Source organism: Lepisma saccharinum, chromosome 23 (assembly GCF_977018435.1).
Source record: "Lepisma saccharinum chromosome 23, izLepSacc3.1, whole genome shotgun sequence".
NCBI classification, from domain to species: Eukaryota; Metazoa; Arthropoda; class Insecta; order Zygentoma; family Lepismatidae; genus Lepisma; species Lepisma saccharinum.
Genome location: NC_139251.1, coordinates 15,517,508 through 15,530,763, shown reverse-complemented (window position 1 = coordinate 15,530,763; position 13,256 = coordinate 15,517,508). Strand labels below are relative to the sequence as shown.

Sequence of the window (13,256 nt, the reverse complement as noted above, 5' to 3'; positions counted from 1 at the left end):
TCAAGCACTGCTTGCAACTAATGTCTTGAAGATTCTGGGGCTGATAGCACACAAAATAAACACTGTACTCACTTATACAGTGCTTTGAAATGTCTTGTAGAGAATAATAGGACATTATAATTGTGATATTGCATGTAGTGGAAAGAAGATATTTAGCAACAATAATTATTGTTTTACCATTAGTCGCATAAGTTTCAAACTTGGGATCATTACAGGACACTCCTGGTAAACTGACCATTTCTTACAAAAGGCACTCAGTGTAGCAAGAGTGCATGAAAGGCTTTGTTTTAATTATTTTATTAAATTTACTGTTGTAAGTTTACTGAACCATGTAGTGTATCTTTTTCTTAACTGTTAATTTCCTCTAAATCCACAATTTCTACACCAGTTCTAAAAAAAACATTTTCTTTTTGAAACCATAATTGAAGGCTACCATGCTCACCACATTTTCCATGGCAACTAACTGTAACAAACAAACCATTTCAGACCCACTGGTCTAATCCTTTTCCTCCTCTTCCTTCAGCCTGTACCATTTTTCACCACATACCGTATATTTCTGAATCCGAGATGAGGTTTTTTGCTGCAATTTCGTGCTCCGAAGTATGGGGTCGTCTTGCTTTCGTGGCATATGATGTGGAGTTTTTATTTTCTTTACTGAACAGAACCATGAGCTTCCATTAAGCTCTAACTCTACACTCTGCCAAGCCCACCACTTAGGCCTTGAACATTCGCATGCACTTTGAGCATTGTTGTGCGATAGCATGTAGTGAGTGTTGTGGAGAATATTTTTCTTATCAATTGTTGTGAGACATTGTAGATTCCACTTTTAAACTTCGTAGTAAAGTGCGATATACCGTACTATACAAAGGTGGTACATATACGCTATCTTCTTGACTTTATTTTACGATATGTATCTGATTTTATTTTTTGTGTACCAGTACTTTTACTGTCTCCTTCAGTTACTCGTAATAAGGTAACCATTTGTAAGTTTTGAAAATAGTTTTTCTGTAATCCGGTGTTGAAAGATGTGGGGGGGGGGGGTTGTCTTGCATTCAGAGATATACGGTACTTGCAATGTCCCTCTACTGCTCTGTCTTGAGAAGAAGACAAGATAACATTCCGAGGGAAGCATAACCCTTCTGGCAAAGGCTGGATCAGCAAGAGTCTACTGTATTTGAATAAATTATGTACTATGCGAAGTACATGCAGTAATGGCCTCAGAACATAGTTGGGAATAGAGATCCTTCCGGTCACCCCTCCAGCAAACAAGAGATCTTTGATAAATAAGCATTCTTTTATGACAGGTACACACTTTTTTAGTATGGTATTTAGTGTATATTAAATATGACTATCTCCACTTCCCTCCCAAGAAAATATTCCTCCTCCCCTCTGCCACCAAACTTCTATTTTCTGCAGTGAACACAGAGTTCTTGCAAAATTATTGGAACTACAGTGGTTGGGCTGCTGGAATTGCTTGTTGGGTTGTGATGACATAACCTAAGTCACAGGTTAACTTATTCACAAAAACCAATGCAGGATTCTGTGCAGTTGTGTTCACAAGATATGCATCTAATTGTATGCTTCAAAAGTGATCTGGGTCGCATGCCACTTTCAGTGATTATGAGCTTGTTCAATTCTTCATCATTTATTGTGGTCAACTGAATAACATGGTGAGCAATTCTGTTGCCACCAGCTGCATTCCTTGTAAATCTCAGCATATCTGCAGTGGGAATATTGGAACAGCAGCACTGACTCAATCTACATATTTACCATTTTACAGAAGTTATTGTTATTCTTCTGCCAAGGAACTGAAAGACATGCTGACCAATCAGAACTTACCTTTCCATACCCTAACAAGCATTTTCTTGTAACACTTCAAAATTGCCCGAATTATTGCCCTAGCTAGGAGATAATCACCATGTTTAAGTGCAGCAGTAAACACTTAACAATCTTCTTTCTACTTAGGAACAATACTATTCTGACACACTACTTGACCTCTGTGGCACACAGGAATAAGAATGAGGATAGGATAGGAGTTTTTGTTGCAAAAGAACACCATCACTCATCCTGGCCAACCTACATCCAATAATCACTGCAGGTCACACAACTTGACTTCTTGCCATTGTGGATGGTGGTTGAAAACCTTACACTTTATTGATCACTTTCCTTCCATGGCTGATGTGTTGATCCTCACTTGAAAACTGAACTTACTCCATATGGAAGTGGATATGGCTGAATGATGTTTATCAGCTTACCAAGCTCCAAGCCCACTGCATACTCGCTCAAGAGAATTAATCTGGAAAGTAAAGAGAAAACACAATGTGCATAGTTACCATCATATGAGGCACACACCACACAATATATATATATATTTTTAAAAAAATGTTCAAGCAACTAGGGATGTGACGAAGCTGAAAATTTGCCGATGTACTCACTGATATTTTTTGGAATCGATACCGATATTTAACCGATTCCGATACATAAGATTATTCAACAGAAATGGGATGTTATTTTCAGCACTACAAAAATAAATTTGCTATGTACATTTCTCTTTCTATGTTCTTCTTTAAGGTTCACATAACCACTTTTTTTAGATGCAAATGTAAGTTTGCATCTAAAAAAAGTGGTTATGTGAACCATAAGAAGAACATAGATTCTCAAGAGATTTAACATTAGTACACAAGCAGTTCTTTGAAATGCTAAATGAATTCCTGTTCTTAATGTTGTAAATTTAATGCTGGCAGATTAAACTTCAGAAACACGAGTTTTGGATGTACTTCTCAAATTAACCTACTTCTTCTCTTATCGCAAATCTGTCCAGCAACACTGAATACTGATGCAGCAGGTATGCTCACCACTTGCTTCACGTTTGGATACTCATTTTTGAATTTCCAATACAACAGCGGATCCTAGTCATGTCGAATAGTTGGTAGGGATGGCCAAACGGATCCCGATCCGAAAAATCCGGATCCATTCGGATCCGAATCCGGATCCAAAGGTTACGGATCTTAATCCGGATCCGAAAATTCTGTATCCGGATCCGAAAATCCGGATCCGAGAGTTTCGTATCTCAATCCCATTATAATATTACCACACCTTAAAAGGTATGATCTTCGATTACAAAGAAATTTTTCATTAGTTAGTCCTACAATAATTTTTTTCAAGTATTGTTCCTAAAATACTTGTTATGCATCGGCTAACACACTCGTGCACAAAAATAGTCTTACTTGTTTAACATAAAATGTCAGAGGTGATTTTGTAAATGCCATTGAAACGAATATGTAATCATTCGAATGCATTGGAACTGGAAACACACATAAATATGAGACATTCCATTCCAATATGAAACCTTTAACACACAGAACAAGATAGAAATGTTATACAAAAATTATACAATTTTTCTGCAGTTACAGTTTTACAAATTAAAATAAAACATTATAATATATGCAGTGTTATATAATTACAAAGTGTAATACTAACAAGGGAGGTTATCTAAGTGCCCCCCTCCGATTTCCATGAAACTTGGCAGGTGTATAGTGGGGGCCCAACGGAAGAAATAACTGTTTTTTTTTTCAGCTAAAAAACTGTTTTAGGGGGCAACCCCCCTCAAATGTCAAGATGAGGACAAATTTAAGTGGGCATTTCACCCCTGTGTTCCCCTCCGATTTCCATGAAAATTGGCAGATTTATAGAGGGGCCTAAAGGAAGAAATACATGTTTTTTTGTTTCGGCTAAAAATCTGTTCTAGTGGGCAACCTCCCCTCAAATGTCAAGATGAGGACAAATTGAAGTAAGGATCCCCCTACGATTTTCATGAAACTTCGCAGGTATATACCTAGGTAGAGGGCCCCAAAGGAAGAAATACGTGTTTTTTTTTTTGTTTCGGCTAAAAAACTGTTTTAGGGGGCAAAACCCGCCTCAAATGTCAATATGAGGACAAATTGAAGTGGGGATCATCTGACCCCTGTGTCCCCCTCCGATTTCCATGAAATTTGGCAGGTGTATAAAGAGGCCCTATGCCCCCTGTGTCTTCCTATGCCATATTTACGTGGTTTCGGGGTCGGATCCCCACTTCAATTTTTCCTCATCTTGACATTTGAGGGGGGGTTCCCCCTAAAACGGTTTTTTAGCTGAAACACAAAAACACGTACTTCTTCCTTTGGGCCCCTCCATACACCTGCCAAGTTTCATGGAAATCGGAGGGGGAGACTTAGACCTCCCTTGTAAGTGCATTCATTAATTACAAATCGCGCACGCGCGCACACACTATATATACTATATATATATGTGTGTGTGTATGTATATATATATATATATATACCGTGCGTCCATTTCGATCTGCAGCCGAGAGATCGGGAGAAGCGTGGCGGGCGGCGCTGACGGAGATGCCGACATTTGCGGCCTGTAATGCCCGCTTATTTTTATAGACATATGCAGACATTTATATAAATATTGCAAAACGAGCACTAACCTGTGTTATAACACGCAAAAGTTCTTCTGTAATTCATCCAAGTTCTGCTCTTATATACACAAATAAATATGCTATAGAAACGATGTTAAGAGCCACAGATAATAAAGCATTTTAATCATAGTTTTGACCAGTAACGTCCTGTTTAAGTTTATATCCTTGAAAGAGTTTTGTGGCCATGGGAATCGTTTGGAGGTTTCGAATGTGCAACACTGTATCAGGATTACACTGCAGACGAAACCGATAAAAGTGAATGGTTTTCGTGAGCTTCCTTGCAATCCGAAATATCCGAGCTCGAGTTTTTTTGTTCCTTCGCGACTAGATGAAGACAGAGTTGTAAATATAGTGGCGAGCAATGTAAACCAAGAGCGTGTTAATTTCGTACTGTGCGCAAGAGTGTTATTCTTGGTTACTTGCAGTTACTTGTTTGTGTTATTGTAGTGTGTATGTGTGACGTGTCAGTGAGACGATTGGAATGCCAGCCGCAAGATTCACGTTAGAACAAAGATTTTTTTATGTATGACACGTACCTACGTGAAAACAAACTCGTGTCGAGACGTGTGTAGGTAATTTGTACAGTAATTCCCATGCGTTTCGACTCCACACAGAGATACGGTTAGACATCTTGTCCTTAAATTACGAGAAACTGTATCGTTAAATTTTAAAACACCTAAGCAAAAACGACGGATTCTAACCGAAGCAAAACTCGATGATATTGGTGCAGCGTTAGAACGTTCTCCAAACAAACCTCTACGCCGTGTTTCACAAGAGGTGGGCGTGTCAAAATCATCGGCACATACAGTCACTAAGCTACTAAAATTAAAACCATACTCTTATAACACAGGTTAGTGCTCGTTTTGCAATATTTATATAAATGTCTGCATATGTCCATAAAAATAAGCGGGCATTTCAGGCCGCAAATGTCGGCATCTCCGTCAGCGCCGCCCGCCACGCTTCTCCCGATCTCTCGGCTGCAGATCGAAATGGACGCACGGTATATATATATATATATATATATATATATATATGTGTGTGTGTGTGTGTGTGTGTGTGTGTGTGTGTGTGTGTGTATATTAGCAGGTAACAATGTGTTATAAACACATTCTTACTTTCCAAAGAAGCGCATGTGGGATGGCAAAACGGATCCGGATCCGAAAGTTCTGGATCCGGATCCGGATCTGAAAATTCCTGGCGGATTTCGGATCCGCCAGGATCCGGATCTGGCCATCCCTAATAGTTGGTTCAGCAATGTACTGTTTTATTTCTGATTTTGAGGTAGGTTGATACTCTGAGTGAGAGTTTGTAATAATTGTATTACAAAATCTCTACAAGGATGAAGAATCATAACCTAATTTTCAATAAATCTTACAAAATTAAAATATAAAACTTATTAGAAGGTAAAACTCTAGTATTATCTGTATCGATTTAAATATCTGATTTTTGCTGATACCGATGCCGATATGTCCATTTCTGCCGATTTTCATACGTCTGCAATTGGCTTTGGCACATCCCTACAAGCAACCAATATTTCATTTTCTGTACCACTTGATATGGATTGACCCAATATAGTGTGTCATACATTAAAAACCTGAAATGTCCTGAATAGGCAAGGTGGGTTCCAAATATATTTTAACTAGAGAAAAAAGAAGGAACGTAAGAACATATAAAATATAAGATGTGAAACTTATGAATGGACCATAGATGCCTACAAGCAATTAACCATATTTGAAAATGATAATTTGGTAGTGCTTTAGTAGTCTTCATTAGCAACCATCTTTGAACATTTTTTTTAATTTCTTAAACATTGGTTATTCTATTATCTTATTTTTGATGAAAGGGGCATTAATAATAAATTTCAAGCCACTAATTGCACAGAATTATTAATATTAATTGCATATATTGCACATGAAAATTGTAAAAGAGTAAGTAAAATTATAACTTTTTTTACATTTTGTGAACAAATGAAAACTAGCAATTTTTAATACTAAAATGAACAGATAAAAATCAAGTCTTACCTTGACACAACCAGAACACTTGTATCACCCATATTTTGATTATTTTTCATTTGAGGTGCTCTTGGATGAACATCTCCACTTTTTGAGTTACATGCTTGCAGCCTGATGTTGAAAAGAGTGGAGTCTCGTTTGGTACATAGTTCATCTGGCTTGCAATTTTTCTGAAATTGTTAAAACAATATAAGTTATAATATGTAAATTAATATGGATGAATCAGTTTCTTTGAACATTATGATCTAAACCTTGATAAATGTGAAATTATTAGACAAGAATTAAAATATCATGAGCTGAGAGGGCATCTGACTGCCATGGAGGAGACATAGATTCAATCCCCAGGTAAGAATTTCTGGCACCAGATATATATATATGTATCTGTCATCCACTAAAGGTTAATGTATAAATTTAATTTGAATGGAAAAGGTACATTTACCCTCTTTCTTACTGTTTGCGTTCCGGACCGTACAGGACCAAAACTGAATGTAGAACCTGTCCGGCTGTGAAGGACCAGAAATGAATGATGATCCGAACCGGTAGGATCTAAATGTAAGTGAAATTGTAGGTACCACTTACATCTCTCTGGTATGGATTGTGTCGCTACAGGGCAAAGTTCACCGCGATCCTCTTGGGAGTTGTAAAGAAAACACAGGCACACACACTGATAACTATAACTATGTATTATAAGGTATATGCACATAACACTTGATTACACTTCCCATGCACTCCTCTCTAGGGAAAACTGTTTACACGAAGTTGCAGCTGGTGTTACAACAACGCGCCACTAATGAAACGTAGCCACGTTGGGCTTACGGTATCCATAATTGCCCGCGACGGTTTCTGGCTGTGTCCCGAGTGGCCTCTCTACGCACACTGGCTGGAAGTAACTACCGCGCTAAAATGGCGGCAACTAGACACCGCGCTAAGATTGAATTACCCAATGGGAGTGCAGGTTACTTAAGGCATTTGAAATACACAAATAAACAATTGAAGCTATATGCAATATAAAATATATAAAGAAAGAATAAACATGGTTACTTTTATAGATAAATCTCCAACATACTCCCCCCCGTTGGAATGTTCACATCCAACCTAACACTAGGGGATACATTGTCAATGTTTTAGCTCATGGAGCGTCTTCTTCCCAATGTGGTAAAGGCACAATTTTGCTTAATGCTCTCTTGTATACTCCGTCTCTAGTACGAACGGTGACTACGCGCACTAGGTTATCCCTTCCCGGAAACACTTCTTGGATGACGCCGACTCTCCACGAGAGTGGTGGAAGATTGTCCTCCTTCAATAGCACTGGTGTGCCAGGCTTCAAATTCGACTGAACGGCTGTCCATTTCTGTCGCTGCTGCAGACTATGCAGATAGTCCTGAGACCACTTCCTCCACACTCGCTGCTGGAACTGCTGTATGCGCTGCCATCTGGATAATCTGTTGGCAGCCAGATCTGTAATGTTTGGTTCAGGAAATGAGGTTAGAGGACCTCCAATAAGAAAATGACCAGGGGTAATGTAGCTGAATTCATCATGAGAATCAGGGAGTGTGGAAAGAGGACGGGAGTTGAGGCAGGCCTCTATTTGGCATAGCAGAGTTACTAGTTCTTCGTATGTTAGCACGGCGTTTCCTGCTACTCTGCGGAGATGGTATTTCATAGACTTCACTGCACTTTCAAAAATCCCGCCAAATGATGGACTGCGTGGTGGAGAATACTTCCATTGGAAATTCTCTTCTGCTGCAAATCTGTTGATGTCCTTGTTGAACTCTTGTGAATGAAAGAGTTTACGTAATTCCTGCAATTCATTTTTAGCACCATGGAACGTCGTAGCATTGTCGCTAAAAATACTTGCACACTTTCCTCTTCTCGCGGTGAAGCGTAGTAGAGCTGCGATGAAGGCTTGCGATGTCAAGTCTGAGACAATCTCTAGATGAATTGCCCTTGTGGCAAGACAAGTGAAAACTGCAATGTAGCATTTTCTTGTGGCTCCGGTCTTGATGTGGTATGGCCCTGCGTAATCAACGCCTACGTGATGGAATGCCTTGCTGGGTCTCACTCTACTGGAGGGTAACTGCCCCATCAGCTGCTGGGCTGCTGAAGCCTTCAAACGATAGCATATGTTGCACTGGTGAATGATCTGTTTGACCACCTTGGACTTTGAACACAATAAGTTCACACTTATGTGACCCTCTGAATCAATTGATCTTACGAAGAGAACGCTGCCATAGTTTCTCTCTGATGCATCAGAGAAACCGTGAATTTGAACTTTACGTATGTCTCCTGGAGCCAAAACGAACCGTGGTACTTTTACTTCGTTAATACATGTGAGCTGCGAATGAAGACGACGCCATGTTTTCTGCAAATCTATAGGAAGCGGATCATCCCATCCTACATTGTGGAGCCATAACTGCTGCAGGAACGACTTGTATGTTATCACCACTGGCGATATTAGTCCGATTGGATCGAACACTTGTGCAATTATGCTGGCAACTTGGCGCTTTGAGAAGATCTTCAACGAGCCTACATCCACTGTTGTGGCGACCTTGCTGTCCATAAGAAATTCGTCCGTGGATGGGCGCCATGAAATTCCCAATGTTTTTGTGCCTTCTGTGTCGAATTGCACTAGATCCTGTACTGCCTTCAATTCTTCTGGAATAGATTCTAACACTGCCTTGCTATTGGAGCACCATTTACGTAGATTGAATCCTCCCTTCCGGAGTAATTCTGTGAGACTTTCACGCAGCTTTATTGCACCTTCAATGCAATGATTTCCTCCCAGAAAATCGTCAACGTAGAAGTCATGTGTTAAGACATGAGTGGCTACTGTGAAATTTGATGATTCATCTTCTGCCAACTGCTTGAGGCATCTTGTGGCCAAGAATGAACTTGAAGTTAATCCATAAGTGACTGTGTTCAAACTGTAAACATGGATCGGTTCGTCACGTGATGCTCTCCATAAGATGCATTGAAGTGGTCTGTCTTCTGAATGCATGTTAATTTGCCTATACATTTTAGCCGTGTCTGCAGTCAGTGCGATTTTGTGACTACGAAATCTGAGCAGGATTGAAAACAATTCTTCTTGTATCGTGGGACCAATCATTTGTATACTGTTCAACGATTCCCCCGTAGTTGTGGGCGAGCTTCCATCAAAAACCACTCTTAAACGTGTAGTTTTGCTTGATTCCTTGATCACACAGTGATGTGGAATGTAGTACCTTGTCTCCTTGTCTCTGGATACATCTTCCAATGTCCCAATTGGTTGCATGTGTTTGAGTTGTTGGTACTCGACCATGAATTCTGTGTACTCTCTTTTCAATTCCATGTTCCGATCCAGTCTTCTTTCTAATTGGTTAAATCGTGAAATCGCTGTTTGCAGAGAGTCACCAAGAACAGATCTGTCCTTCTTCAAGGGCAGCTTGACTGTGTATCGACCTTCTCGATCACGAGATGTAGTTTCCTGGAAATGTTTTTCACAGGCGATTTCTTCTGGCGAAGACAACTTATCATGGAATTCCTCCAAATCCCAAAATCTCTGTAAATGGAAATTGACTGTATCTTCTGTGCGAACAAAGAATGACTTCGAAGGTCCGTTCGTAGATGGTGCATTGGGAATCCTTCCTGCTACAATCCATCCAAACTCAGTGTTTTGCAACGCTGGATAGTTTCCTGTTCTTGAAAGTTTTTCTGGCTTGAGAATCGTGTAGAACACATCTGCAGACAGAAGTAGGTCAATGTTGCCAGGTGTATGGAAGCTAGGATCTGCTAAATGTATGTCACTCGGAATTCCCCATGTGGAAGTTTCGAGCCTCTGCGCTGGCATCGAACCTGTGATGTTTGGCAAGATGGAACAAGATATATCCATGGTGAATCCACTTATGCTGGATTTAATCTGCGTCTCCATGGTGTGAAAGGCTTGCACTGTAGCTTCATTTATCCCTTGGATTGGAATTCGGCGTTTTTGTTTCTTGATGCGTAGCTGCTGAGCAAGATGCTCTGTCATAATATTACTCTGTGAGGCTCCATCCAAAAGTGCACGACATGGGAGCCACTCGCCGTATGCGTTCTTGATTTTTATGACTGCTGTGGCTAGGAGAACTTGCGAAGTTTCTCTGTTCTTGACAGAACAATATGTTGCTTTAGTCTGGACATCATTATCCTGAAAACGAGTATCATCGCCTACTGCCGATTTACTTCTGGGCTTCTTCTGTGTTTGACGTTCTCTGCTGTTCTTGTCTTCATGAAGAAGGGAATTATGTTTCTCGCCGCAATACTTGCAAGATCCTGCCTTGCATCCTGACCTAAATCCCTGGTGATCTGACTGTCCAAGACAATTGAAACAGATCTGGTTTTCTCGAAGAAATTTGTACTTCTGAGCTATCGTAGCTGCTTTGAAAGAACTGCACGCAAACAGCGGATGCTTATTATTCTTCATAGTATCCTTGCAATACAGGCATGAAGGAGATACAGTAGAAACATACGATCTTGAAGGAGAAGGATGCGCAGGTTTGTGACTTTGTTGTTTGGTGTTGCCACTAAACTGTGGTTTGAATGTTGATCTTTCATTGGAAATTGGTTTGAATTTCTCTAAAGCCTTGGTTCTGTGCTCTAGAAATTGAAACAAACTGTCAAGAGTGGTGAATTCAGAATCATTCACTTCTAATTCAAAAGCTTTTCGGGTGGTGGCATCAAGCTGAGAGGTAAGATGTTGAACTAACACTATATCTGATAGTGAACTATCTCCTGCTAATAATTTTAAAGCTGAGATGGAGCTAATAGCTGTGTTTGTGAACGATCGCAATTCTTCTGCGTTTTCTCTCGACACTGGTTTTATATGCAAAATATCATTGACGTGTGAAGCAGCTATGAGACGCTTGTTGTCAAAACGCTCTTGGAGTTGTTTCCACGCTACACCGTAGTTGGATGCTGTAATTGGTATGCTTTCAATGATTTGCAATGCCTCACCCTTCAGTGCGACACGTAAATACTGGAATTTCTGAATATCTGAAATATCCGAATTATCATGTATGAGCGAAGAAAATGTGTCTTTGAATGATACCCATTGGGTGTAATTTCCACTGAAATGTGGAAGCTCTATTAATGGCAACTTGACTTGAGACTTGCACGAAGCCCTGTGTTCATTTTCCGCGCCGTCTGTATTTGAATGATTTCCCTCAATTAATGTTAGCATCTGCGACTTGAGATCGAAATATGAAAGTTCGATTGTCTCTCGAACTGCCGTGTGTTCATCGTCTGTGGCTTCAAATTCAATGCAATCCTGAATTTCTTCTAGCTTGGGCCATAATGTGTTCAGTTGCTCCAGCCGAACCTTTATCTGTTGAACGTTCGGCGCCTCTGGATCAACACTGCTAATATACGACTGCAATCTCGTTATTTGCCCCCTGTAGGCGGCACGTTGCTTTAGAAGATGTGCTAAGTCTGCCATGCCTCAAGGTGGGAGGGACAAGCAATGCGTATTGAAATGAAAGGAAAAATGAGGAAATATTGAACCAAACACTGTTGTACTCACCGATCTGGCATTCACTGGACCATCTGGGCATCTGAAGTCCTGGTTAGGCTGCAACACTGCGGGTACTCGAACAGCTGATGCACGGTTGCTATAGTGATGTCACGTCTGCACGCGTGGGCTGCTATGCACCTCTCCGCGATACGTTTCTCCTCGCTCCCGCACGAAAACGAACGAAAAGCCAGTCCCGTGAAGGAACAGAAAACTGCAATCTAAAAATAACTCAGGGACACACCACCGGTGTATGACGTCATGTCACTGGTCGCCGACTGTTCCTCACACAGCAGGAGGGGAGAAGGGAGCGGAGTGTGAAACGTCACTGACAAGTGAACAGCGAGAGCGTTCTCGTTCGGGGAAGTACCGGGCGTGTCCTTCAGCCACGTGGAAAATATCTCGCGCGCTACAACGAATGACGTAATGCTTTCAATAACTTGTAGTTACTGTACTTGAAAATAATGTTTGCACAACACAATGTCACTAAAATCACTGATGATAACGTACCTCATGTTCAATACAAAGGAGATCGCGGCCTGCGGAGGACCAAAATGTTTGCGTTCCGGACCGTACAGGACCAAAACTGAATGTAGAACCTGTCCGGCTGTGAAGGACCAGAAATGAATGATGATCCGAACCGGTAGGATCTAAATGTAAGTGAAATTGTAGGTACCACTTACATCTCTCTGGTATGGATTGTGTCGCTACAGGGCAAAGTTCACCGCGATCCTCTTGGGAGTTGTAAAGAAAACACAGGCACACACACTGATAACTATAACTATGTATTATAAGGTATATGCACATAACACTTGATTACACTTCCCATGCACTCCTCTCTAGGGAAAACTGTTTACACGAAGTTGCAGCTGGTGTTACAACAACGCGCCACTAATGAAACGTAGCCACGTTGGGCTTACGGTATCCATAATTGCCCGCGACGGTTTCTGGCTGTGTCCCGAGTGGCTTCTCTACGCACACTGGCTGGAAGTAACTACCGCGCTAAAATGGCGGCAACTAGACACCGCGCTAAGATTGAATTACCCAATGGGAGTGCAGGTTACTTAAGGCATTTGAAATACACAAATAAACAATTGAAGCTATATGCAATATAAAATATATAAAGAAAGAATAAACATGGTTACTTTTATAGATAAATCTCCAACACTTACCTTAGATCAAAGAGATGAGATAATGATTACCAAAGATTTATTTTTACACTGGAATTTAATGTAAGTACTCTCTCATTGTAGAATGTTCC

The 13,256-nt window shown here is 40.5% G+C and overlaps 1 protein-coding gene across 1 annotated transcript in view; it reads right to left on the bottom strand.

Annotated features, from left to right (window-relative positions):
• Window positions 1-811: 811 nt before the first annotated feature.
• The window catches only part of LOC146005413 (torsin-1A-like), a 65,848-nt gene continuing 53,403 nt past the window's right edge, over window positions 812-13,256 (bottom strand). The window contains exons 6-7 of the mRNA XM_083144654.1: window positions 6,484-6,644; window positions 812-2,296 (exon numbers count right to left, since the gene is read on the bottom strand). Coding sequence (XP_083000780.1) covers window positions 6,530-6,644 — 115 coding nt within the window. The 3' untranslated portion in view covers window positions 812-2,296; window positions 6,484-6,529. The remainder of the gene's footprint in view (window positions 2,297-6,483; window positions 6,645-13,256) is intronic.